The 27,446-nt window shown below is 40.5% G+C and overlaps 2 protein-coding genes across 8 annotated transcripts in view; one reads left to right on the forward strand and one right to left on the reverse strand.

Moving 5' to 3' along the window:
- Positions 1–24,682, reverse strand: part of MOSPD2 (motile sperm domain containing 2) — a 46,459-nt gene extending 21,777 nt beyond the window's left edge. For 2 of the 4 annotated variants that reach the window (XM_049871794.1, XM_049871795.1), the window contains exons 1-6: positions 24,577–24,682; positions 24,391–24,460; positions 9,342–9,497; positions 7,094–7,180; positions 4,881–5,035; positions 574–634 (exon numbers count right to left, since the gene is read on the reverse strand). In XM_049871794.1, the coding sequence (XP_049727751.1) occupies positions 574–634; positions 4,881–5,035; positions 7,094–7,180; positions 9,342–9,497; positions 24,391–24,460; positions 24,577–24,585 (538 nt within the window). In that variant the 5' untranslated portion in view covers positions 24,586–24,682. Of the gene's footprint in view, positions 1–573; positions 635–4,880; positions 5,036–7,093; positions 7,181–7,240; positions 8,549–9,341; positions 9,498–24,390; positions 24,461–24,576 lie in introns of those variants that run through there. The other 2 variants (XM_049871797.1, XM_049871796.1) reach the window with 2 other exon arrangements.
- Positions 24,683–24,912: 230 nt separating this feature from the next.
- FANCB (FA complementation group B) overlaps positions 24,913–27,446 on the forward strand; it is a 288,694-nt gene continuing 286,160 nt past the window's right edge. For all 4 annotated transcript variants that reach the window (XM_049871792.1, XM_049871791.1, XM_049871790.1 and 1 more), the window contains exon 1: positions 24,913–25,123. The gene's annotated coding sequence lies outside the window, so the exon portion shown is untranslated. The remainder of the gene's footprint in view (positions 25,124–27,446) is intronic.

Genomic DNA, 27,446 nt, shown 5'->3' on the forward strand with positions numbered 1-27,446 from the left:
TTTAAATAAGGATTAGTAATGGAAACCCTGGTGGGGGAGCAGTTAAATGCTATGGCTAACCAAAGGGTCAGTAGTTCAAATCCGCCAGGCGCTCCTTGGAAACTCTATGGGGCAGTTCTACTCTGTCCTATAGGGTCGCTATGAATCGGAATCGACTCGATGACAGTGGGTTTTGTGGTTTTTTCATGCAGTGTACTTTATTTATCAATGCTGCTTATCTGTTCCTGTGCCCAATAAATAAATAAGTTTCTAAATTAGTAAAAGAGGGTAATCATTCATGCTTTTACGTCCGTGGGGGGGTGTGTGTGTACGAGTTATATGGCACGCCGTGCGTACAGTTTAGAACTTACACTCTTAAATTAACTGTAAAGGATAATGTTCATTGATGAAGGATTTTTCCCTGTACCTATGAGGAATTACACTTACACTTCTATGAACACATGTAAAACACTTCATCAGAAAACAATGTTTCAGGTATGAAAGTCTATAACAATAACAATATAAGGCTCCACAATTCTCAGACACTGTCTACAGTTTCTATGTTATATTTTTATAAAGGAGTAAGTTACTTACAGAGGTATTTAGGATAATAAACCTTAAAGCAGTTGATGATAAAGCGTACGAAGTCCATGTCCTAAAATAAAGATTATACATTAAAATTATTAAGACTTTCCACATTAAAAATTATTAAGACTTTCCACATTAGAGAACTTTAAATAGCACATTTTATAAAAGTGATACATTATTACATCCAAATGAGACAATTATTAAATATTGCAAATAAATGTTTGATATAAATATTAATATTCTTAGGGATTAAGGCTCTAAGTCACCAAGTTACTATAATAATCCCCCAAAACTGAGTTAAAGAACTCAGATGCTTGTTGATACTTCAACATCATTCATGTTACCTCAAACTAGTTACATGCTTCAGGCAACAAAGGCAATGTGACATTATAAAATGAATCTAACAGCAATCCCCAAAGAGAAATTCCAAAAATCTATTGAGCAATTAAAGAATTGCTGAAAACAAGTATGCAGTTTACAAGCAAGCTACTTGGAATGATAATACGTATGTATATAAAACCAAAAAAAGACCCAAACCCACTGCCCTCGAGTCGATTCCGACTCATAGCGACCCTATAGGACAGAGTAGAACTGCCCCATACAGTTTCCAAGGAGCGCCTGGCGGATTCAAACTGCTGACCTCTTGGTTAGCAGCCGTAGCACTTAACTACCACACCACCAGGGTTTCCATGTATATAAAGGCTGATATATTTACTTTTTAAACTTAATTTTTAAACCTCATAATAGCGTCAATAAAATATACTTTATTAATCATTTACACAACCGTTAGTGGGATCACACTGGCTGATCACCTGTTGTATCTACTCCACTCCTGGCTTCCCAGACTTTTTTGTGTAGGGACTAGAATTAGTTTTCTAGTTTCTATTCATTCAAGTGTTGTTCGTCTATTCCAATTTCTGGAAGACTTTATAAACATAGTTGTCTAGGTAGTTCTACTGCTTTGAGCATTTTTGTTTGTTTGTCATGAGCTGCTGAGTTGATTCTGAATCATGACGACCACAGCAACGTGAAATCAGGTTCTCAGGGTTATTTTCACGTGGATCGTTTCATTTCCTTTTATTTCAAGGTCACAGGCTGATTCACTAATCCTGATCAGCCACCTGATAAAGACTGTGGGATGACAGATACAACCAGGCAAACTCAGATCCATCACAACTAGTGAGAGGTGCGTTGTCCTAGAGATGAGAACCAATAAAGTCATCCCGTTGTGAGTTGCAGCATCTTTAACTAGAGTAAATCGGTAGTAAGCGTCCTTAGCTATTTGAAGTACTTATTTTATGGGATAAATCTTAGTATATAATTATACCTTCACAACTAGTCATTATTTCCACTGTTCACAGAGTTCAATAAATCATAGTTAAGTAAGAGTCAAAGAAAATATCTGAAAATAACTAGAGGTATACAAAAATTTGGGTTACCCAGTTTATAATCTGTGGTTCCCAGACATTATGCCTGAAAATTCTTTGTCCAATATCCTTGTTTTCATCTTTTATTGTATGGACTATCCATGCTCATATAATCTCAAAAATACCAAAACAAAACAAAAAACAAACCCATTGCTGTCAAGTTGATTCTGACTCATAGCGACTGTAAAGGACAGAGTAGAACTGCCTCACAGGGTTTCCAAGAAGTGGTTGGTGCATTCAAACTGCCGACCTTTTGCTTAGCAGCCAAGTTCTTAACCACTGCACCACCAGGGCTCCTGCATAATCTCAAGTTACTGCTAATTCAAGTGAAGTTGATAAGAAGTCATGGGTGTACAAAAGTTAGCAGGTACTGCACACAATAGCTCACTGAGGCCTATGGCTCTGCATTCTGGAAGGATGTTATCGAGGACATTATTCATTTGCTTATAAAATGTGTTCTCTTTGAGGACCCATGAAAGACATTTCTCTCTGGTTTAAGTATTAGGAATAGATGTGCTTCTCCTAAAGTTCTGGTGTTACAGTATGACCACTGACTAATTTTAAATGATTGTCTTTCCTCTGGGCAGGCAGCTGGGAAGCTTAGAGCCAAATTGGTGACTCAACTCTATGTTTTTGTAAAAAATTTTTTTTGCCTTGAAATCCTGTATATATCTTAATATGCAGATTGAAATCCTTTATAAATCATGATAGGATTCTACATAAATAATATTTTTAAAAATCCAGTAAGATTGAAGTATTTTACGATACTAATAATGATTCAAATACCTAGTAATGCAACTAACAACAATGCAAATAAACCTTATTTACAAAGTAAAGATATCATATTTAAGTAACTTAAAAAAATCAGCTCAAATCGATTCGCTGCCCCTGTATTTGGCAATAATAAACACTACCATTTATTTTCATGATTCTGGGTTAACAAGTTAGAAAATGATCATACCCAAAGATAACAATCATGATTTGTTTTTATGGAAATGTATATCTTTCTACACCAATATTTATTTATCCAGGCATTTTGATTTTGGACATAAAGTGATTCACTCTGTAATCTAAAACTTGCTGAAACAGAAACTAGGTTTAAAAAGTACAGAAATCGAAAGATGAACAAAAAACCTGTGGTTTCAGCACCCAAAAAGATTCTTGTTAACCTTTCTCTCTAGGTGTTTTTTTTAAATGCCCAAGGTTTCCCTTTTTTGGGCTATGTATCACTAGGATATAACCTTGTCACTTTTTTCATTAAAAGAAAAAGTACTTTCTATTATTATTACAAATTTAAACACCATTTTTACATAACTATATATATTTCATCAATTCCAATTCCAAAACCAAATCCAAACCCATTGCTATCGAGTCGATTCCGACTTATAGCGACCCTATAGGACAGAGTAGAACCGCCCCATAGAGTTTCCGAGGAGTGCCTGGCGGATTCGAACTGCTGACCCTTTGGTTAGCAGCTGTAGCACTTAACTGCTATGCCATAGGGCAGAGTAAAACCGCCCCATGGGGTTTCCAAGGCTGTATACCTTTACGGAAGCAGGCTGCCACATCTTTCTTCCACAGAGTGGCTAGTGGATTCAAACCGCCAACCTTTCAGTTGGCCGCTGAGCACTTTAACCACTGTGCCACCAGGGCCCCTTCATTCCAGCAATTAGAAATACCATAATTTACCATTTCACTGTGTTGAACATTTACACTTTTTTCTAATTTTTTACTATTTTAAATGACATTCTGAAAAACATTTTGGTGCACACAATGATTTTTTCTGTACTCAGGATTATTTTGGGATAGATTTCCAGAAGTTAGTTACCAGGCAAAGAGTAGGGATATGCACACTTTAAGGTTCTTAACATGCTTTGCCAAGTGGATTTTCAAAACGTATGAACACTGCCCTTAGCAAGTCTGTGACTGCCTACTTCACTCCTACCAGAATTAGCCAAAGTTAAAAAACAAGAGATGATGGCTATAATGAATGTGCCAAATGACCTCAGTTGCTGCTGGAAGGGTTATAGATATCACTACGGTTACCAAACCAAAAAAAAACCCGTTGCCATTGAGTCGATGCCGACTCATGCCACGCAACTCATGAGTTTACAGAGTAGAACTGCTCCATAGGGTTTTCTTGGCTGTAACTTTTTATGGAAGCAGATTGCTAGGCCTTTCTGCCCCAGTTCCCCAAGGGGGTGTGAACCACCAACCTTCAGGTTAGTGGCCAAGCGTAAACTGTGTGCATCGCTCAAGGGCCTTACTAAGGTCGCAAGGGCCCAATTAAAGACTGGTAAACCCACTGCTGTTGAGTCAATTCAGCTTGGCAAAGTCACCTGAAGAAAAACTGGCTTCAAGTTAACCAAACCAAACATGAATAAAAAATAAATTCAAACAAACAAAAAAATAACAAAATCACAAAGTTCTGAATGTGTAAAACTCATTTGAACATCTTGCAACTATAGAACATGGTATGAATATAATTAAACAATATACATCATGCATTAATTTATTCAATATTTACTGAGCATTTAGGGGCTGGAGGATGTTAGCTTTGACACCAAACGTTTCTGTGATCATCTACTCACTATCCTGCTAGCCTCTCCCTCTACATCCTGGGTAATCAGACCAGAAGCATGTCTAGGAACTCTACAGCTTCAGTGGCAAATACTGAAGTACATTTCATTCTTTGAAACCTAATTCCATGTTCAACTTCACTTACGATTAAGGGAAAAAAAAAATCAAGCCCAAATACAAGTTGGTTATCTTAATTTTATAACAATATTTGGTTCAGGGGTGAAACGGAGGACAAGGAGAGGAGGAGGAAGCCATGATAAACAATGATTTAGAATTACAATTATCACATCAATGAAAAATGCTTACTATGTTATTTATTCCAGTTTCTGACAGGTCAAACATCACTGTAATAGGTTTCCCGTTTTCTCTTTTAGCATAACGTTCCAACCAAAATGCTATAAGCTTCTTTTTGTCCAATGCAGTTTTGCTGTCTTTTACGTGATACTTCACCCTGATCCAGACTTTAATCAGAATAAAAGATAAAAAAAAAAATTATACACATACACACACACATCGATGTTGTTAAGATGCCGTTGAGTTGATCCTGACTCATGGTGACCCCATGTGTGCAGACTACTCTATACCAGCCACTCCACACACACACTCCAAGCCAAAAATCCAAACCTGTTGCCCTTGAGTCGATTTTGACTCATAGCAACCCTATAGGACAGAGGAGAACTGCCCCGTAGTGTTTCCAATGCTGTAATCTTTACGGAAGCAGACTGCCACATCTTTCTGCCACAGAGAGGTTGGTGGGTTCGAGCCACTGACCTTTTGGTTGCAGCTGCTTAACCACCGCACCACCAGGGCTCCTTACACATATATACATATATATATAATTCCTTTCCCTTGACATTCTTCTTCATTTATAATTCATTTTACTTCTCAGATTAAAAATATCTCTTCCTTCTTTTAAATGAGAAATAGCGTGCACGTGGGAACCTTAAAGATAGTCAAAAGCTAAACTTTTTTTTTTCTATCAGAAATATACAAGTATTACTAGTAAGGGAAAAAGAAAATATAGTGGACCAAACAGTATTTGCTAATAACCTAAAAGTACTCTTTATTCTGCTTATTGAACAAGAAAGCCATTGTTTCCGTCAAGCCCTAGAAATAATGCTCCACCCAGTGAAGAGGCAGGGAACAAAGGTGGGAGGGAGGCATGAGCAGGGGTCATGCATGTGGGTGGAGAACGGCAAACCGTCCAGTGTAGTGGCAGCTGAAATCGAATAGGAAGAGTGGTGAGAGGAGACGCTAAATAGAGAGAAAGGGCTGGGCTTGAAGGGCTATCAATGAAATGCTAAGGTGTTTTGATTTTCCTAAAAGAGACGCAATGCCACTTCATGGTTTTAGGCTGTGGAGTGGCATGACTGGATAAGTATTTTTAAAAGATCTCCCTGGCAGTGGTTTAGAGGTCAGCTCAGAAAAGGTCAAGAAGGAAACTCAACAGGCCATTACCTGAGAAGGGGTGGAAGGAGGGGGATGTGAGGAGCCTAGGGATTGAACTTAGGAAGTGGCTGGTGAAAATGGAAAAGGGGCTAAATTTAGGCTATGTTAGAGGGAAGAGCCAGTGATGAGCCCCTGGTATCTATCTACTGTGGGCCTGAGTTGGGAACTGCAGAGAGAGGTCAGGTGGTGGTATGCAGATGTTCGATATGCGTTGCATAGAAGGAGGCTGGTAGTCACTGGGTAGCTGGATGTGTGCACATGGCCTGCAGGTAGTGTGGGGTCATCACTGGGCATCACCCAAGGAGGCTGTGCCAACTGAAAAATAAAGAGGCCAAGGAAATGCATGAACCCTGGGAAACACACGTTTAAGGGACAGGCGGAATATGAGGAAAGAGAAGATTGAGGAGGAGCAGCCAGTGATAAAAGGAAAATACAAAGAGATTTATTGTCAAAACAGGAACAGCTCACATGCTACACAGAGGGCAAGCAAGAGGAGTACAGAACGTGTACAAAACTGACTTGTCAGAACGTTTGCTCAGCGTGGGGCTCTAACTCTCTGCCAAGTCTTTCGGACAAAAACAAGTTGGATTTGGGGCCAAGGAATGAAGGAGAGTAACAAGGGAGTTATCTGACCAACAGAGATGAGTGTTACTGTTCCTCTCACTGTTACATCAATTTAGGAAGAAGCTAAGGGGAGAAGACCGGGAAACTTCCACAGGAAAAAACTCCCATTTAGCAACCGTCCAAAAGATTTGTCGTAAAAAATACCGGGTTGAATCTTAACATCAGTCAAATTAGAAGGAAGACAATAATTCTGAATTCAATTATTTTGGCTATGCTACAGGATGTAGCATTCGCCTTTACTGCCTTCTTTATTGTAATGTAAACAGTACCTACAACTACTAAATATTGGACATTTGGTCAAGATGGCTCCAACGATCCCTAATTGTAGAAAACTTGATGTGTACTACATTGGGAGAAAGAAAATTCTGCTTATTATTAATCCAGCTGAGATAGATAACTACATCTCTGAATCCTGAAAAGCCAGTACATAAATTAAATATACTTACACAGTTTGTTCCCTTCTTTGTCATAACCATGGAGATAAATACCACCAATTTCTAATAACCTTCTGGGAATGGAGGATTCACTAAGGTCTAAAAAGTGATAAACTTTGATCAGTAATTGTAATTTAGGGGCAAAGAAAGAAAACTTACAATAGAAGGCAATGTTACACAGTCGTCCCTCGGTATCCATGGGGGATTGGTTCCAGGAGCCCCAGCAGATACAGCAAATTCAAGTTTTGCTTTTTGAAACTTCTTTTTCCTGAATACTTTCGATTGGCAGTTGGTTAAATCCATGGATATGGAACCCATGGATATGGAGGGCTGACTATACAGTAGTTTTGATATAAAAAAGAGAAAGCTTGTTCAAACATCTGGAGAGAAACTTTGACGATAAGAAATCATCTTTATAAACAACTACATAAAAACATAAATAAAAGAAATGGAAAAAAATCCATATCCCTTACCACATCCGCCATTATTTTATATGGACACATTTCAGTCATCAAATCTTGGTTGTATTTCATGCAATGACTTACAAATATTATCACTGTTGAACTTTTAACATGCCAGTAAATATCGACATTATAGCCTCATAAATAATGGTGGGGCAGGGGAGAGGGACAACATGGTGTTTTCTCTAATAAAAATAATATTTTTTTACCAAGTCCAGTGTCCAGTAGAATCTAAGACAGTTTATAACCTTGGGGCAAGTGGAAAATAATTCAAGGAAAATGCTAGATCCTTTGGCAGGAAGAAGAAAGGGCCTGCCTAGTCTTGGAATGAGATCGAGGACCAACGTACAGCCAGTCAGCAAATGCTAAAATGCTAAGGCTTTGGTTTTCTTCACTGATCATTCCTCAAGAACTTTCAAAAATGTCTTTTTGTTTCCCCAGCCCTCTTTTAACGTATTTCCATTGTCTGCTAAGCGAAACTAGCAATTATATGTATGAAAACAATTATTGTGGTATTTTAAGGTTTATCCGGTACTTAAGTGATTAAGAAATGTTGGATTTCTATTTCTTTGCTTGATTAACAAATGCTTCGCTGTTTTTTGTAATTACCTACAGTGTTTACATTACTAATCAAATTATTTCTTAAATATTCCCCGTCTCATGAAAGACGGGAGAGTGTCTGCTCTAGATTTATTGGTTGACTGCTCTGTATTAAGTCACCAGACTCAGTCAGTCCAGAATTTAGAATCTCAAGGGCAGAGGACCCTTCTGTATACATAAAGTACCTCAGTAGTTAACACAGCTTCTTCTCATTAAAATTTTAGGACTAGAGAGGTAACAGATAACCTCTTTCTGTTAAGAGTTCTCTTATATTTGAAGGCTATCATAAACCTCCTTCTAAGATTAAAAGCTGCTGGTTTTGAAAAGTAATGAGATCAAACAAAGAGGTGGCTAAGGATCACTAAATAAGCCCTGATGAAACTTGAGGAAAATTTCAATTAAGAAGTTAAGAGAAGGCTGCCATAGGCAACCTTGAGGCTAACCTTGCATTTCTGGAACCCTCATTCATTTAACAATTACATATGGTGCACCTATCAGCACAAGGTAATCTGGGAATAGAGAAAGACATAAGGCAACAACTAAGGAAAACAGTATCTCCTTATCTTTAGTCCTATGACGGCACGGTGGTTCAGTGGTAGAATTCTCACATTCCATGTGGGAGACCCAGGTTCGATTTCTGGCCAATGTACCTCAAATGGAGCCACCATTTGTCTGTCAGTGGAGGCTTACACGTTGCCATGATGCTGAACAGGTTTCAGTGGAGCTTCCAGACTAAGACAGAGTAGGAAGAAAGGCCTGGCAACCTACTTCTGAAAATCAGTCAATGAAAATACATGGCACACAATGGTCTGGTCTACAACTGATCACAGGGATGGCACAGGACAGAGCAGCATTTCATTCCACTGTGTACGGGGGGACCAACCCCATGAAGATGCTGTCTTTTTACTGTTTAACGGTACTGAACTATCCAAACACAGATTAGGGGACTCTGCTGAGTGAAGAATCTGAGTGTGATTCTGTTCCCTGGTGATGTGATTTCCTTATGAATGTAAGACTTACTAATAAGAAGCTTCTTTGAAATCATTATTTGATCTTTATAAAAAATTATGTTCTGGTGCTTATGATGACTGCCAAGGAGATCTGCAAATAGACACTTAGATAAATATAAAAGATTAACATAAAACAGTAACACTTAGGCAGGAGATATTACACTGTCACAGTTAAATTTAATAGCTTACCATTGACAGCAAATTCTTTCCTCCACTGAAAACTCTCATCAAGCATCTTCAGTGTTTCATCTACGACATTGTGTCTCCACAGTAAGTAACTTTCAACCCAGTTGTCATCTTGCTGTAGTCTTTCAACATCACGTGGATCATATTTATCTGACTTATCTAGGGAAAAACAATAATATCCAATCAGACTAATCATGTAATGAATAATAATGAACACTAATGCTAAAGGAGAAGAAACATCTCAAAAAGGCAAAACTAAGCTATTTGAGGATTGACAAAAAGATGAAGTTCAGATGAAAATGCAGTTTAAAGGATTTCTGAGTGTGAGGAGAATAGTCATCTAAAGACTACAGGTTTAAGTAAGCCACTGTAGATTCAAAAAATAAGACCACGATAAAATATTTGGCACAACCATTCTCTAAAACTATAAACCAACACCTGAGAAGATGAATTATTTTATCTGAATTTGAAATCCTGACCCTAATCAATCAAAAATGAAATTTTTTCTGGAAAGAGAGGACTACGTTATATTTAAAAGGACATTTGTGTGGCAAGCATTGTTTCAAAAAGTGAACTAAAAACAAAACAGAAAACTGGCTCTGTATGCAGCATCATGGTCGTTAGTATTTTCAGGCTCTGTGGCCAACATTTCCAATAATTTATTGGAATAACTATTTCCAATAGCAATAATTTCTCATTATTTGCCTACACACATGCTTTATTCTTACCAACCTCTAGCCCTTATATTCCACCTTCCACACTGTGGTCTCATTTTTTTCTTTACCTGAATTCTCCTGGTTTCCTCATAACCACCTGCACATTCAAATTTTACCATTCCGCAAGACCCCTTTCAAATGCTTCCTCTTCTGTAAAATTTTCCCTGAACCCAGAAGTAATTCCTTCCCACCTCTGAACAGCTACAGGGCTTAAACCAAGCCTTTCCTAAGGCACTTATCATATTTTGCCTTGGAGCATCGTTACTGGCACGTATGCCACATTTTCCCAAATGGCCTGCAAAGGTACAGAGTCTGTACATCCTAAGAATCCCCCAAAGCAGACTGCAATTGTACCCGTGAAAAGGCATTCAGTAAACATTGGCTGACTGAATCTACTCCTCCTCCATTTTTGTTTTCTCAATTAATAGTACCCTCCCAGGGTACCATTCAGAAAATTCCCTGGCTTCTCCATCTCTTTCACTGTTTTGCCAAGTATTATGGACTAAATTGTGCCTCCCCCAAAATATGTGTTGAAGCCCTAACCCCTGTACCTGTAAATATGATCCTGATTATAAATAGGATTTGTTATGGCACTGGTTTCTGGGTTTGTTATGTTAGTGAGGCCAAACACAGTAGGATGTGTTACACACACACACACACACAGAAAACAGACAATGGAGACTGATGTATCTATAAGCCAAGGAACATCAACAAACTATGGGGGTTATTGAGAGGGAAGGTCCCGCCCCTGGAGCTGATGTCCTGAATCTGGACATCTAGCCTCCAAAACTGTGAAACAATAAATTCCTGTTCTTTAAGGCCACCCTCTTGTGGTATTTTTGTTACAGCAGCGTTAGGTAACTGTGATGGTCAATGTTACATGTCGACTTGGCTAGGCCATGATTCCCAGTATTGTCCTCAATTTTGTGGTATTGTGTAATTATGGTTTGTAAAGCCTAAACTTCTAAACATTAAGGAGGCAGGATTAGAGTGGAGTACATCTTGAGTCACGCCCTTACTAAAGGGGATGATGCAAGTCACAGCCTTACTCATGTTTTGCTCTGGATCCTTCACGTGTCTTGTCATCAGATGTCTACCTGTCCTTGTCCCGCAATTCAGTATACAGTCGTTTGATAATCCCACGATGTATTTCCCCAGCCCTGTGAGCCAGCAGCCTGCCGTCTGACCTCATTCGCCAGCTTCTGCAGCCCTGTGTGCCAGCAGTTTTCCGTCGTTTGACCTCTTTCTCCAGCCTCCACAGCCCTGGGGGCCATTTGCCTGTTGTCATACCTGCTGAGTTGGGATTAGTAAGCCCCTGCAACCATGTGAGTCAGGAAAAGCCTCCAGCATGACACCTGATTCACTGATTTGGGATTTGTCAGCCTCCACAACCACATGACCCATTTCCTCGAGATAAATCTTTACACACATACATACATATATATGCACATACGCGTATACATATTCACTTCGTTGGTTTTCCTTCTCTAGAGAGCCCAGCCTAAGACAGAAACAAAGACACCAAGTCTTATACATTCTGTTTTCTATTTGCATCGATTGCTTTATTTCAGGTCTTCAGAGATAACAGATGAAAGGGCAGGAAAACGTAAAGTGCATTTGAAGAAATACCTTCTTTGAGTCTCAATTTCCTTATCTTTAAGCCACTTTACATACACACAGCGTTACTGAGGATCAGATGAAAAATATATAGAAATTTAAGATACTATAAAAGATTAGCCCATAAATCATACATTTGTAGAGTATAACCTAGGACACGGCTCTTAATATCTATGCTGTTTTTCCAATCTATAAAATGAGTGGTTCTATAGTAGGTAAACCTTGGAAAATGTTTTCCAGCTTTGCTATTCTAAAATTCATCATTGTTCAAAGCACTATTTTCTCTAACTATAGATGGTCCCTGGGAGTTCCTACCCCTTGAAAAAGAGCTATCTGCTTTTGGCCACTGGACAGCCCTTTCCACTGGACCAATAGCCAGTCAGGTATTTTCCTTGAAATTATAGGCTGGCTTCATCCATTTTCAAGATTTCTGCCAAACGCCCACATCTGAATAGCCCTAGTTTACCTGCCAGTTGTTATTCCAAACAAAAATGATGGTCTATGAGAAAGTGACTAGTTCAGCTGGCAGCTCAAACCTACTTCGTACGTAGAATTCCTTTACGTGTACTCCCCATTTTGTCACACCATTAAAGGACACGTGCTCAAGGATGGAGATTTAATAAAATTAATAATTTTTAATGCGTTCATAAAAACCAGTCCTTTATTACTTCACTAGGGACATTCTAAAATAAAACCGTTCCCTTCTGCCCCCCGCCCCACACGCTGTGAGTGCTGCCAGTGAAGAATATAATGACTACTAGCCTTGTTGCCTTGATTTGGGCTAAAGAGCAGCAGTTTTACACACCATTGCTTTTGCGTTATCAATGCAAATGTCAACATAGTGAAAAAAGCAAACGATGTCTTAGTATTATTATAAAAATAGTTTTGACCTCACAGACTCCTCAAAGAGTCTTGGGAATCCCCAACGGTCAATGGACCACACTCTGAGAACCACTTAGAACGATCCTTGATATGTGGTAAATAGCCAATAACTGTGAGCCCTATTAACAATAAAACATCAATATTGTTTATTATTATCGTTATTACTATCACTACTAGTACTACCACTAGGGATACCATGAACAAGATAGCCCCCATTGCCAAGAAATATAAAGCCCATTGTTCTTTGATAGCTTTCAGGGATGCAAATCTTTGAAATTAGCAATCTCCATTTATATTAAAATGATTAATTATTGTTACTAATAAAAGATATACTTACACATGAAGTGGTTCCTGGTAAGCATTCCCCCTAGACAGGCAGTAACGAAAACGGGGGGCGGGGAGGAGAGGGAGAGGACTGGAGTGGGCGAAGAGTGGTAGATAGGGGAGAGGCAGGAGAAAAGCAGGGAGCAGAAGGGGACACAGGAAAGAGAGGGAAGGGGAAGGGAGGAAGGGGAAGAAGGGGAGGAAGGGGATGGGAGGAGGGAAAGGGGGAGACAGAAAGATGAAGCTAACAAAACACAATGTAAGAGGCAAAGAGAGAGAGCAAACTGAGCATTCAAGCTAAGGAAAATATGGCCAGAGACATGCAATAATTGTACTTATGACAACACAATCTGATGCTTTCAAAAACAGTCCTCAGACAACTGAACCCTCAAGTAATCTGGAGTTTTCAGAAAACCAGTCCTTTAGGTAAATCCACGTTACAGGAAGAAGCTAAAGATGTATACTCAAAAAGTATCTGAAAACACACACACACACACACACACACACACTCATGCCTAGGCTGTTATTCTGGAAGACTATCACTGCGTAAAGTGTTGGGATGAGCAAGTGACTGGTTTTAAGGGAATACAGATTAGCTTACATAAAGTTTTACTTAATCTCCTTGTTATTTCTCAAGAACTTCAGAAGCTTTCTACTTCTGTGCCTCATGGTTTTGTCTGTTAAAGAAATGTATATTTTATCAATTCACCTCTTAACTCTTAACAAATTGTTGTTGTTGTTAGGTGCCATTGATTCAGATCAGACTCATAGCGACCCTATGTACAACAGACAACCCTATGCCATCCTTGTAAATCTTCGTTACGCTTGAGCCCATCGTTGCAGCCATTTTGTCAATCTATCTCATTAAGAGCCTTCCTCTTTTTTGCTGATCCTCTACTTTACCAAGCATGATGTCCTTTTCCAGGGACGGGTCCCACCTGTTAACATGTCCAAGGTACGTGAGATGAAGTCTCACCATCCTCACTTCCAAGGAGCATTCCAGCTGTACCACTTCCAAGGCAGATTTGTTTGTTCTTCTGCAGTCCATGGTATATTCAATATTCTTCCCCAACACCATAATTCAAAGGCATCATTTCTTCTTTGGTCTTCCTTATTCATTGTCCTGCTTTCACAAGCATACGAGGCGAATGAAAATACTATGGGTTGGGTTGGTGCACCTTAGCCCTCAAAGTGACATGTCTGCTTTTTAAGACTTTAAAGAGGTCTTCTGCAGATCTGCCCAGTGCAATGCGTTGTTTGATTTCTTGACTGCTGCTTCCATGGGCCTTGACTGCTGCTTCAATGGGCATTGACTGTGGATCCAAGTAAAATGAAGTCCTTGACAACCTCAACATTTTCTCCATTAAACATGATGTCGTATACTGGTCCAGCTGTGAGGATTTTTGTTTTCTTTATGTTGAGGTGCAATCCATACTGAAGGCTGTGGTCTTTGATCTTCATCAGTAAGTGCTTCAAGTCCTCTTCACTTTCTGCAAGCAAGGTTCTGTCATCTGTGTTGTTAATGAGTCTTTCTCCAATCTTGATGCCACATTCTTCTTCTTAGAGTCCAGCTTCCTGGATTATTTGCTCAGCATGCAGACTGAATAAGTATGGTGAAAGGATACAACCCTGATACACACCTTTCCTGACTTTAAACCAACCAGTATCCCCTTGTTCTGCCTTAATGACTGCCTCTTGGTCTATGTATAGGTTCTGCGTGAGCACAATGAAGTGTTCTAGGATTCCCATTCTTCGCAATGTTATCCATGATTTGTTATGATCCACACTGTCAAATGCCTTTGCACAGTCAATAAAACACAGGTAAACATCCTTCTGGTATTCTCTGCTTTCAGCCATGATCCATCTGACATCAGCAATGATATCCCTGGTTCCACATCCTCTTCTGAATCTGGCCTGAATTTCTGGCAGTTCCCTCTTGATATATGACTCATGGCAACCCTATAGGACAGAGCAGAACTGTCCCATAGTTTCCAAGGAGCCCCTGGTGGATTCAAAGTGCCGACCTTTTGGTAGGCAGCTGTAGCTATTGTTTGATAATTTCTGCATTATGTTGGCTCAACCTTTGGAATGGGCACAAATATGGATCTCCTCCCACAGGTTGGCCAAATAGTTGTCCTCCAAATTTCTTGGTATAGACAAGCGAGCACCTCTAATGCTACATCCGTTTGTTGAAACATCTCAATTGGTATTCCATCAACTCCTGGAGCCTTGTTTTTCACCAGTCCTTCAGTGCAGCTTCGACTCCTTCCTTAAGTATCATTGGTTCTTGATCATATGCTACCTCCTGAAATGGCTGAACATTCACAAATTCTTTTTGGTACAGTGACTCTGTGTATTCCTTTCATCTTCTTTTGATGCTTCCTGTGCCGTTCAATATTTCCCCTGTAGAATCCTCCAATATTGCAACTTGAGGCATGAATTTTTTTCTTCAGTTCCTTCAGCTTGAGAAATGCCAAGTTTGTTCCACCCTTCTGGTTTTCTAACTCCAGGTCCTTGCAGATTTCATTATAATACTTTGTCTTCTCCGCCCTTTGAAATATTCTGATCAGTTTTTACTTCATTTCTTCCTTTCACTTTACGTTCAAGAGTGAGTTTCAGAGTCTCTTCTGACATCTATTTTGGTCTTCTCTTTCTTTCCAGTGACCTCTTGCTTTCTTCACGTATGATGTCCTTCCACAACTCATCTGGTCTTCTGTCATTAGCGTTCAGTGCATCAAATCTACTCCTGAGATGGTCACTAAATTCAGGTGGGATATACTCAAGGTTGCATTTTGGTTCTTGTGGACTTGCTCTAATTTTCTTCAACTTGAATTTGCATATGGGCAACTGATGATCTGTTCTGCAGTCGGCCCCTGACCTTATTTGGACTGATGATTTTGAACTTCTCCATCATCTCTTTCCACAGATGTAGTCTATGTGATTCCTGTGTATTTCATTTGGCAAGGTCTAAGTGCATAAAATCCGAAACCAAACCCGTTGCCATCGAGTTGATTCCGATTCATAGCAACCCTATAGGACACAGTAGAACTGCCCCATAGAGTTTCAAAGGAGTGCCTGGTTTATTTGAACGGCAGATCTTTTGGTTAGCAACCTTAGCATTTAACCACTACGGCACCAGGGTTTTTCTCCACGTGTACAGTCACCGTTTACGTTGTTGAAAAAAGGTACGTGAAATGAAGAAGTCGCTGTTCTTGCAAAATTCTATCATGCGATCTCCAGTGTTGTTTCTGTCACCAAGAACTTATTTTCCAACTTTCTCGTTCCAATTACCAGTAATTATCAATGCATCTTAATTGTATGTTTGATCAATTTCAGACTGCAGAAGTTGGTAAAAATCTTCAATTTCTTCATCCTCGGCCTTAGTGGTTGGTGAGTAAATTTGGATAATAGTCAAATTGGTTGGTCTTCCCTGTAGGCGTATGGATATTATTCTATCACTGTCAAGCAGTCCACTGTCAAAAAGAACATTTTAAGATCTATCCTGAAGTACAGTGCTGTCAGTGATGGGATAATATCCTTAACAAATTAAAAAAAAATTACTACTTGTTAAATGTTTTGTTGTTTCTCAGAATACTTTTATATATTTTAATAAAATCATAAAAAAACTCAGCATTATTATGGATACTGTAAGGCTTCTAACTGAAATTTATAGACAGTAAAACTCTACATCTAGTAACACAGAATTAATAAGCTGTACAAACCCACAGGGGTCCGAGAAGCCTGCTCTCCCAGGCAGCTCACCTTCTCCTAGCACACTCTATACTCATCGGTCATGCCTCTGATGGCAGTATAACTGGACAGAGATAGGAAATCACAATTATAAAAACATAACCTTAGATTGTTAGGTACTGAAGGAAATGGAATCTGAACTCTTAGTGGGAACTGAAAATCCTGGACTTAGGTTTACTGCAACTAGTCTTTAGAAAAAATCTGAAAAAGCTGGAAAGTCAACTTTTTCGTATGGACCCAGGTCCTACAAAGTTTAATAATGCAAAAATAGCATGTTCTTGAAGTGGGAACAGACCATGTTGTTGTTATTGTAGTTAGGTGCCATCAAGTCGGTTCTGACTCATAATGACTCCATGTATAAAAGAATGGAACACTGCTTGGTCCTGTGCCATTTTCACAATAGAGGGATGTTTTAGCCCATTGTTACAGTCACTGCATCAATCCTTCTCGTTGAGGGTCTCACTCTTTTTTGCTGACACTTTACCAAGCATGATGTCCTTCTCCAGGGACTGGTCCTTTCTGATTACATGTCCAAAGTAAGCAAGCCCTGGATAATTATAATGTGATATCAAAAATATAAAAGGAGTAATTTAGCTCTAGAAAGACACAGGAGGTATAAGGGAGTCTATGGTGAGGCATAAGTGAGTCTATGGTTTGTGGCTAGATTGCTCTTACTCTCATGTTTTACTTGACCTTACTATCTCTTGGTACAGGGATTGTTCTTTTTTGTGTTGAGAACATGAAAAGCTGATTCAATAACTTATAAGGAAGAACAAAGGACCAAGAAGAGGCTGAAGAAGTGATTTTCACAGAAGAGGAAAACCAAATGAGTCATAAAGATATGAAAAGATGTTCAACCTTATTGGTATTTAAAGAAATGCAAATTATAACCACAATGAGATATCCCAACACACCCATCAAAACAAAACAAAAAAAACTGTTGCCTTCAAGTCGATTCTGACTCATAGCAACCCTATAGCAAAGGGCAGACCTGCCCCCCAGGGTTTCCATAGCTGTAATCTTTATGCAACCAGACTGCCACATCTTTCTCTGGTGAAGTGGCTGGTAGGTTCAACCTGCCGACCTCTTGGTTAGCAGCCAAGTGCTTAACCACTGCGCCACCACAGCTCCTTAGGAGAATAGTAAGTAACACCAAATGCAGGAAAGTAACTGCCCCTGGCAGGGCAGGGATGGGGACATGTAGACTTCTAAGGTACTGGGAGGTTCTATTTCTTTGGATGGGTGGTGAGTACATGGGTGTTTATTTTATTCATGATTTATATATTTCATACATATAAGATATTTGAAATTAAAAAACAAAACAAAATTAAAAGACTAGAAAAAGTCATTAATGAGAGAGAATTATTTAACTTAATAGCAATGGAAGAAACCACAAAGGAGTGGATAATTCTGAATGGAGTCCCTGGGTTGTGCAAATGGTTAAGGTGCTCAGTTGCTAACTGAAAGGCTGGAGGTTTGAGTCTACACAGGGATGCTTCATAAGAAAAGCCTGGTGATCTTCTACTTCCAAAAAAAGAAGCCATTGAAAACCCTATGGTGCACACTTCTACTCTGAAATCCACAAGGCTCCGTGAGTTGGAACTGACTCAACAGCAACTTTTTTTTTTTGGTTTCATTTTGAATAGATTGAAAATATGAAAAAAAGTAAAAGACGTAAACAAGAAAGGTCCATACCAATATTAAAAGCCCCACTAACAAGAAAAAAGTGTTGAAACCCTAAATGGCTGTAAACATATGAAAAGAATGCTTACCTTCACTAGTAATGAAATGCAAACTAAAACAAAGACCCATCAGTTATAAATGATGACATCTGCTATGGTGGTGCAGTGAAACTGACAGGCTCATGCAGGCTAGTGAGAACGATTATTGGTGTTACTCTCTGGAGGAAAGTTTAATACACTCTTAAAACCAGTAATTCTACTTTCAGACATGAATTTTAAGGATATAATCTGAACTACTCTACAAAAAAAAAATATTAACAAAAACCTGGAAAAAATCTAAGCGTCCAAAAGGACAGGACCATTTAAGATGCAAGTTAAGAAAATTACCTTTTATCTGTGGAACTGAAAATTAAATGGTAATGTAAAATGCTGCTTACTTCATAAATACGGAAAATAAGATCACATTAATAAAAAATATAACATGCAAAATTACATAAGATGGTCTTCTTAACTATTTTTTAAAAATATGTATAGGAAAAAAAGACTAGAAAAACTACATCAACTGTTAGAGCTATCTCTGGGTACAGATTATGGGTGAATCTTTAGGCTATTTTGATACCATTCAAACTCACTTAAATGAATACATAAACAGTGAAACCTATGAGAGGCGGAACTCGACAGGACTGCCTTGTTTTTCTGGGTCTTGCAAATTTTCTGCCTTTGACAGGGTGCAGTCTTACGATTTCTCTATTGCTGTCTCTTGTGTTGTTGCTGTTGTGTGCTGTCGAGTCGATTCCAACCCATAGTGACCCTGTAGGACAGGGGAGAACTCCCCCATACAGTTTTCAAGGAGCGACTGGTGGATTCAAACTGCCAACCTTCTGGTTAGCAGCTATAGCTCTTAACCACTGCACCACCAGGGCTCCATTGCTATCAGTGGAAAATATTTTGAGTTTTCCTTCTCTGACAGGTTTCTGCCTTACACAGGTTCTGGCTTTCACATGTTTTACTTGTAAAGTCAGAAAAAAACCTAAAATAACAAGAAGTCCCAACCTCTCCTTGGCTGTCCATACCCACTAAAGTACAAAGTCATCACTTTGGTATCCAAGGCTCTCTCCAATACAGTTCCACCTATTTTCAGCCATGTGTGCTTACCTTTCCTAAGGCTTATCAAAGTGGGCTTCTTTCTTATTGCTCCCCAACATGCTCCATACCGTCTCACCTCAGTGCTTCAGCTCCACATTCTCTACCAGTTCAAGTGCCACCATCCTTCAAAGTTCACGAGAGACACCCCTCTTCTATGAAGTTTTTCCTAACATTGTGCTAACTCAGTCATCCCAGCCACCAGATGTTATTTCTCCTTGTCTCTGACTCCTACAGAATTAATTTTAGCACTTGTATTACTCTTGATACGATTTGCCTTAATTTTAATAGTTACCTGTTTTAATCCTCTACTGGATTGTAGTGGTTCAGGAAAAGGCTCTGTCCTTTAGCTCTTTCTCTAATACTGACACACTCCTTCCCAGAATTTAGCACATAATGAGTCTTTGAGGAACTGAATAAATTATTGTCACAGGGGATTAGTCTCTTGCCTTGGCCACAAGGAGGAGGAAGAGAAGGGGAAATATTTTTCATTTGAGACTCAGAATGGCATTTCTCACAGAAACAATGAGGAAAAAAAAAAAAGAAAGAAAAAAATCATTACTATTAGTAATCCATAAGACAATTACAGACTTATATTTTATTCTTTTTGCCAGCTTAAAAAATCTACCCATAACCATTAATTTCTAGGGAAACAAAAATGTGCTTGGAATTCTCAAGAACCGACCTCCAAAAGGGTTTTTGGAGTATAAAACCCAAACCGGCTGCAGTCAAGTTGATTCCAACTCATGACAACCTATATGTAGAGCTGTACTCCATAGGTTTTTCAATAGCTGTGATCTTTCAAAAGTAGATCGCCAGGCCTTTCTTCCAAAGTGTCTCTGGGTAGATTCGAATAGTCAACCTTTTGGTTAGCAGCAGAGTGCTTAATCATTTATGCCACCAAGTGACTCCTTTTGATTTACTTGTAGATAAGATATATTTCCCTTTAGGGCAATATATATTATCACATTTGCTTAAATAGGCCTTAAGCCTCTTTTGAAACAAAATATTGTTAATGATAATAGACATGGTGAAAGACAGAGGAAGAAGGAAAGCAGATGTTCTAAACATACCTGAGTAATTTTTAAAAGGTAAACTTAAAAGGGAAATCACTTTCTGATTAGGTAAATCAAAAAACCTCTTTACTGCTTTCTTATTCTATGCTTATCAGATTCTGCTTTTATCAGGAAACAACTGAAACTTTGAGGTGAGAACGTCGTTAAAGGTTTCTATTTTCCTTTCTTGTTCAAGTCTTTAAGTTAATATTTACAATCACTGTACAGCTAGATAACCTGCACACGTATGTGTGTGTGTGGGTGTGTATGTTTAAACATACCCAAGTGCATATATTTAAGGACAAAACTCTCCCTATGTGCTTAATGCTACACATTGCTTTAGTTTGAAATAATCTTTGTCTTTATGAGACATCAGGAGCCCTGGTGGCACAGTGGTTAAAGCACTCAGCTGCCAACTGAAAGGTTGGCGGTTCAAACCCACCAGCTGCTCTGTGGGAAAAAGATGTGGCAGTCTGCTTCTGTAAAGATGTATGGCCTTGGATATCCTATGGGGCAGTTCTACTCTGTCCTACAGGGTTCCTGAGTCAATCAACTCCACTGCAATAGGTTTATGAGATATATTGTGAAGGTTTTGCTGCCAGATTTTGGTGGGGGAGGAAGGGCAGTTAGGACAGTTCTTAACATAGAATGGGACTAATCTCCCTTTGTGTATATGTTTAAGTATTGCTATATCCATTCAATGAGTATGTACTGAGAACTGTGTTCAGTATATAGAAGTATATAAGACAGAGGAGGCGCTTGCCCTCAGTGCCCATAAGGTGTACCAGAACCTATACACATTCTACCGGAGAAAATGAATAGGTCCCTAGGTGGTGCAAAAGGACTGTACTCGGCTACTAACCTAAAGGTTGGTGATCTGAACCCACCTGGTGGCACTGCAGCAGAAAGGTCTGGCAGTCTGCTTCCAAAAAGATTACAGCCAAGAAAACCCTATGGAGCTTTGCTCTAATCTGTAATATACGGGGTCGCCATGAATCAGAACTGACTCAATGGCAAAGCATTTGGAGGGGATGAACAACAAACAAGTAAACAAATGAACAGGATAATTACAGATTACGGTAAGAGCTACAAAGTAGAGAAAATAAAAGAGGGACAGGGAGGCTATTTAGTAGTAGGAAAGGCTTCTCAGATACATTTAAACCAAGATGGAAAAGAAAAGAAGGACCCAGGCATGCATACTACCCAGGAAAGCGCCTTCCAGGCAGAAAGAAGTGAAAAGGTCTGAGATGGAAACGGACTTAGTCTATTTGAAGAACATAAAAGAGGCAGTGTGGCCAGTCATGTTTTTCAAACCGTAGGTCATGTTTGTAGGTTAAGGGTTAGGATGCCAATTTTGTTAGTCATTGCATTTTTTAAAAAGGAAGTGAAATAAAAAAAAATCACAGGGTCACATGCTTTCAGAATAAGTACCTTTCATGAACTTTTGTTTGTTATATACGTGTATGTGTATACCGGGTTGCAATGTACAATACATTTCTTACTGTGGGCAGTGTCAAATCGAAAGCCTCTGCGAGAGACTGTACTAAGCAAGGAGAGTAGTAACGGCTGATGACGGAGAGGTGGGCGAGAGCAAGACCACTGCAGACCTCTATAAAGAACTGGAGTTTTATTGTAAACACAGTGGGAAGGCACTGGAGGGTCTCCAGTTGGGGCGGGACGTCATGGTGTTGCAGCCCTGGCCTACCCACTAACACCAGGGATTTTGAGCAAATCACTTAAACTCTCTACACTGTGCTTTCTTCATGTTAAAATTGAGACATTTGGACGAAGATGACCTTTAAGCGCTTGTCTATTGCTAAATTTCTATGATTATATCCTGCTTCCTCTCTTAAAAAAAAAAAAAAAAGCTTAAGTAAATTGGGGAGATACTAGCATTAGGTCAAGCTCTGGGTAGTTTCTCAAAATACTGAAAACGCTTACTGTTTATACAAGAGTTACATTTCTATAGAAAGCAATTTTAGAATTCTCTCCTTACTGGAACCAGCTATGTTATTAGAAATAAGATGGCTGGGCTAAAAGTGAATCATGTGCTTTTGCCAACTCTCTGGTGCAAAGCTTGAATGTGAACAAAACTGGCAGGGGGGCATGAAAAGATTTATTGACCAGATTATTGGGAACAGATTTCCTAACTTCTTCCAGGTATAATCTGTTGTTATGTGCCACTGAGTTGATTTTTCAACCCATAGCGACCCCATGTGACAGAGTAGACTGCCACATAGGGTCTTCTTGGCTGTAATCTTTATGGAAGCAGATTGCCAGGTCTTTCTTCCATGGAACCTCTGGATAGGTTTGAACCACCAACCTTTTGGTTAGCAGCCCAGCCCTCAGCCATTGCATCACCAGGGCTCCTTACTTATCTAGGGGAGCCTAAAGTTGCAAGGAACCTCAGCTGAGCACTAAAAGTTAAGATGCTGAAAGTTAACCCTTTCCCAGTAACCAAAATGACTACTGAGTCAAAAGTTTATTTACAGTCTACTAAAATAAAAAAAAAATTTTTATATGCTAAACTCACATGCTAAGCTGCTAGACAGCTTGATATATGCTTTTTTATTTAATCCTCCCAACCATATCATTCCCATTAAACAGATATGGAAAAGGGCTCAGACTAGACAAATTATTGAATGGCAGAGTCGGGATTAAAACAAACAAACAAACAAACAAAAAAACAGTTGCTGTCCAGTTGATTCTGACTTCTGGTGACCTCATGTGCTTCAGAGGGTTTTCAATGGCTGAGAGCTTTTGGAAGCAGACCGCTAGGCCTTTCTTTCAAGGTGCTTCTGGGTAGATTCAAACCACCCATCTTTCTTTCTTTTTTTTTTCTTTCCATGATTATAGGGTTTATGAGGGAAGTAACATGTTACAATTCAGGATCAAGAAAGACTCAGGATACAGCTCTTCCATCAGGCCCTGATCAGGCTCTCAGGCCCTCTGCCCTTTGGCCCTTGGCCTGGCCTCTGCTCTGCTCAGACAAGTGTTACAAAACTCTTAAGCTCCACTAATAAGTGCCTGGGGACCTCCTTGGAAGCCTCCTGCCTGAAGGTGCTCAGCTCTCTCACTCCTTGGGTTGGCATGCCCACTGTAGCCACCTCGCTTTGTAGACCAGGAAGCTCACCACACCACCTGGCACTGGTCTCCTGTGGAACCACTAACCTTTTGGTTAGTTGCCAAGAGCTTAACCATTTGTGCCACGCAGGGACTCCACAGGGTCAGGATTAGAATCAACCCTAAACTGGTCAACGTACACATTCTTTCTTAATCCCACATTTATAAAGAATTATTCTACGTCTTTTTTAAGGTTACTGTACAAGTATTAAATCATCACCTAAGTACCTAACAAGTATCTGTGACATTTGGACACAGAATGTCCAACCAATAAATCAATTTTGGACTCACAGGTGCCTTTGCTAGGTACAGTGTGAGATGAAGAGTTTATTCCAACTCTGTGGGTAAGCATCCCCAATTTAAGTCCAAGTCAACAGTATTATGGCATGTTCCAGGTTCATTTTCTGGGCTGCTGCTGGTGAAAGGCCAGCAGAGGAACCGTGGACTGGACAGTTCACCTGTGCCCTGGGCCTAACAAGTGTTCTAGAAGTTCCATAAACAAGAGAAGATGCTACAAACTCGCTGATTTTTAACTTACATTAAACCCTTTAAAGGAAGCAATGGACGCACCACCTACTCAACTGCAGCAGTGTGCACGACATGTTATGGAGACAAAAACCTTGGAAACGTGCAGGGCACCATCTCTGTGAGGGTCGAAAGGGTCCCTAATGCCGCCCAGAGACACCCATAAACACCTCAGCAAAGTTGAGAAAGCTCACTGCACACCTGCCTCACTCAACCTTGAGAACGCGGTACTCACCTGCCAAATACTCAGCTTCGAACCTCCGTCGGGTGTCTGCGATGAGCCTGGTTTTAATCTGGGCCTGACTCTGGAGAGGAAACAGGACAGAACCCTTAGACACCACACTCGCCATCCCGCTTCCCCCCAGCCCAGCCCACCTGTTCCCGGGCACCAGTGCCCTGGGTGTCAAAAAGGCTTCCTCACCTCGGCCATGGCCGTGTTCACAGGTGCCGTCGTCGCCGCCCAAATCTCTCATCACCGTCCAGGCGGGCCAAGGAATATGCAGAGGAGAGCGGGAGGGGGAGGCGGTCGCGTGACACCGGAAGGCGAGCAGGGGAGCCGCCACGCTGCCCAATCCAATGCGGCCGTCTGGTTCTGGGGCGGGACCCAGTAACCAGTCAGCCTGGAGCCCCATTCGCTGCTCATTCAAGCCCCGCCCCTCGACTCCTCCGCACATGCGACCTCGCCTCAGCCATTGGCCGGGCCTCCGGTGGTTTCCGCGCTGAGCTCCACCCCTGAGAGCACAGCCGGCCCCGAGGTTTCACGGAACTCCCCGGCGGCCCCGCCTCCTCAGCCTCCATAGCAACCGTTTCCTGGCAGATTCAGCCAGCTTCGCTCCCTTTGCTCGCCACCCGGCTTCCGGCCCACGCCTCCCAGGATGCAGCGCGCTGGCGGGAGGTTCGGAGGTTTCGGCTGGCTGCTGCGCGGGAAAGGCGCTGGCTGTACGACCTGGGGGCAGGTGCGCGCTGAGGTAGGGCCGGCGAGTCCTCCCTCCTCGGCCTTCGCAGAGGCTGAGTTTGCTCCCCTTGTACTGGCATTACGGGAGAGCGGGAGGGGAGCGGGCGACTGGGTTCTGCCTGAGTGGGCCGCACCTGTGCCTGAGGACACTGGTCTCAGAGGGGTCGTCGCTTCTGTTCTCAGGCCTTGTGAGCGCCCCTGTGTTAAGACCTATGCTCCTGAATCTCCATCTCCATTCCTAGTTTGGTGGTTTGGCAGGTTCCCGGCCTTGGAGGCGTTGTTGGGGGGGGGAGAGGGACGCCCCCTCTGGTCCTTCTGGGCCTAGGCATGCGCTGCGCTTCCCGTGGCCTGGCCCGGGGCTCCCTTTTCTTAAGGATCCAGTCTGGCTCTCAGCCTCCTCAAAGTACCTTTGAGACGTTTTGCGGGGGATGTTTTTGTGTTAGCAAGATTGCAAAGAACATTTTCTCGACCGTGTTTGTTCCACTTGGAGTGTGAGATACTTGGCGAGGAAAATATCTTTGAAATCTTTAAAAGAAGAGTGTAAGGTTAAAATAAAGGACGAAAAGTGCCTAATGGTAATTAGCAGGGGCGGATGAACCAGTAAGCAAGGTATTTACGGGCCTACTCGTGCTTACTTACTAATCTGTAGTGCACAGTTTCCTCTGTTTTTCACCACGTCAAACATATTTCATAATTTCACATGGATTTCACCAAGTCTTTGATGTGCCAAGTTTGAGAAACCCTGAATTAGATTTATAAGGTACTGGCGGCGTAGTGGTTAAGTGCTACGGCTGCTAACCAAAGGGTCAGCAGTTCGAATCCGCCAGGTGTTCCTTGGAAACTCTACGGGGCAGTTCTACTCCGTCTTATAGGCTCGCTATGAGTCGGAATTGACTCCACGGCAACGGGTTTGGTGTCCTAGTGGTTAAGAGCTATGGCTGTTAACCAAAAGATTGGCAGTTTTGAATCCACCAGGCGGTCCTTGGGGCGTTTCTACTCTGTCCTATAGGGTCGCTAATCGACTCGATGGCAACGGGTTTGGGTTTTTTTTTTGGTGCAGATTTTATGGTTGTCTGTTAACAATAGTAATTGAAATTGTTGCTCATACAATATGTTGCCTTTTGTTTGAATTGAAAAATATCGAAAACCCCAACCTTTTAAAAAATATGTGTATACTTTTTATAAGAAGCCCTGTTGGCCACTGGGCTGCTAACCGAGAGGTGGGCGGTTGGAAGCCACTAGCGGCTCCTGAGGATTTTCTCTGGCAATCTGCTCTGTAAAGATTACAGCCTAGGAAACAATGGGGGAGTTCTGCTCTGGCCTGTAGGGTCACTATGAGTCAGAATCGACTCCATGGCACACAACAACAAACATACATTTTATGGGGGAAAAATTACATTGTTTAAAAATTGTTTGAATCCATTCTTTTAAAAATCATTTCTTAAAAAATAACATTTCAAATACAGCTAAAGTCTCCCTCTGCCTCCTCTCCCCTACCCTAACATCCACACCCCTTCTGGAGAATCAGCAGCCATTAGGAATTTTGCATGAACTTCGCCTCTGTCACTTCCCATCTCTCATCTTTCGAGAAGATCCTTAAACTCTGTGCCTCCAATTCCTCGTCTATAAAATGGGGTAATCTCATAAAGATGTTGTGATGAATAAATGAGTTAAGCCAACATGTTTAGAATAGTACGTGGCACAGAGAAAGCACTCAGTGAATACAGTCATTTTAGTTAAACACAGAAAATATCCAATGTTTTATGTGTTTTTATTTATATAAATAGTATACTGCAGTATACATTATTTCTGGAAACTTAATTCATTTTATTTTTGAGATGGAGTCACGATAATACACATAAATCTAATTCATTCCTTTACACTACTGTGGTATTCCGTCTATTCAGTCCTCTATTGGTAGTTATTGAGGCTTTTACTGCTTTTTTCTTTGTATTACAAATAATAGCACAGTGAACATTCTAGAACAGTGTCCTTGTGCATATATGGGATTATTTCTCTGGATTCATATCTAGAAATGAAATTGCTGCATATATGCATTTCGGTATACTGCCAAATTGCCTTTCAAAGTCACCTCTCCCTTTAAGTGCTCTTAAAATAATCTCCTAATTGCTGTTTCTTTCTCTAGTCACCCCACTCCTGTCTTCAGCACTGTCTGTCACCTGGATTTATAATTCAGAAGTACATCCTGAGAGTTTTATTTTTGAAATCTTTCAGAAGTTTATCATTGCTTATAGGAGAAAGTTAGAAGTCCTTAGCATGACCTAAAAACCCTTCTTTAACTTAATCTTCCCTAATTCTCCAACTTGGTGTATCAT

The sequence above is a fragment of the Elephas maximus genome, chromosome X, assembly GCF_024166365.1.
Source record: "Elephas maximus indicus isolate mEleMax1 chromosome X, mEleMax1 primary haplotype, whole genome shotgun sequence".
Lineage (NCBI taxonomy): Eukaryota > Metazoa > Chordata > Mammalia > Proboscidea > Elephantidae > Elephas > Elephas maximus.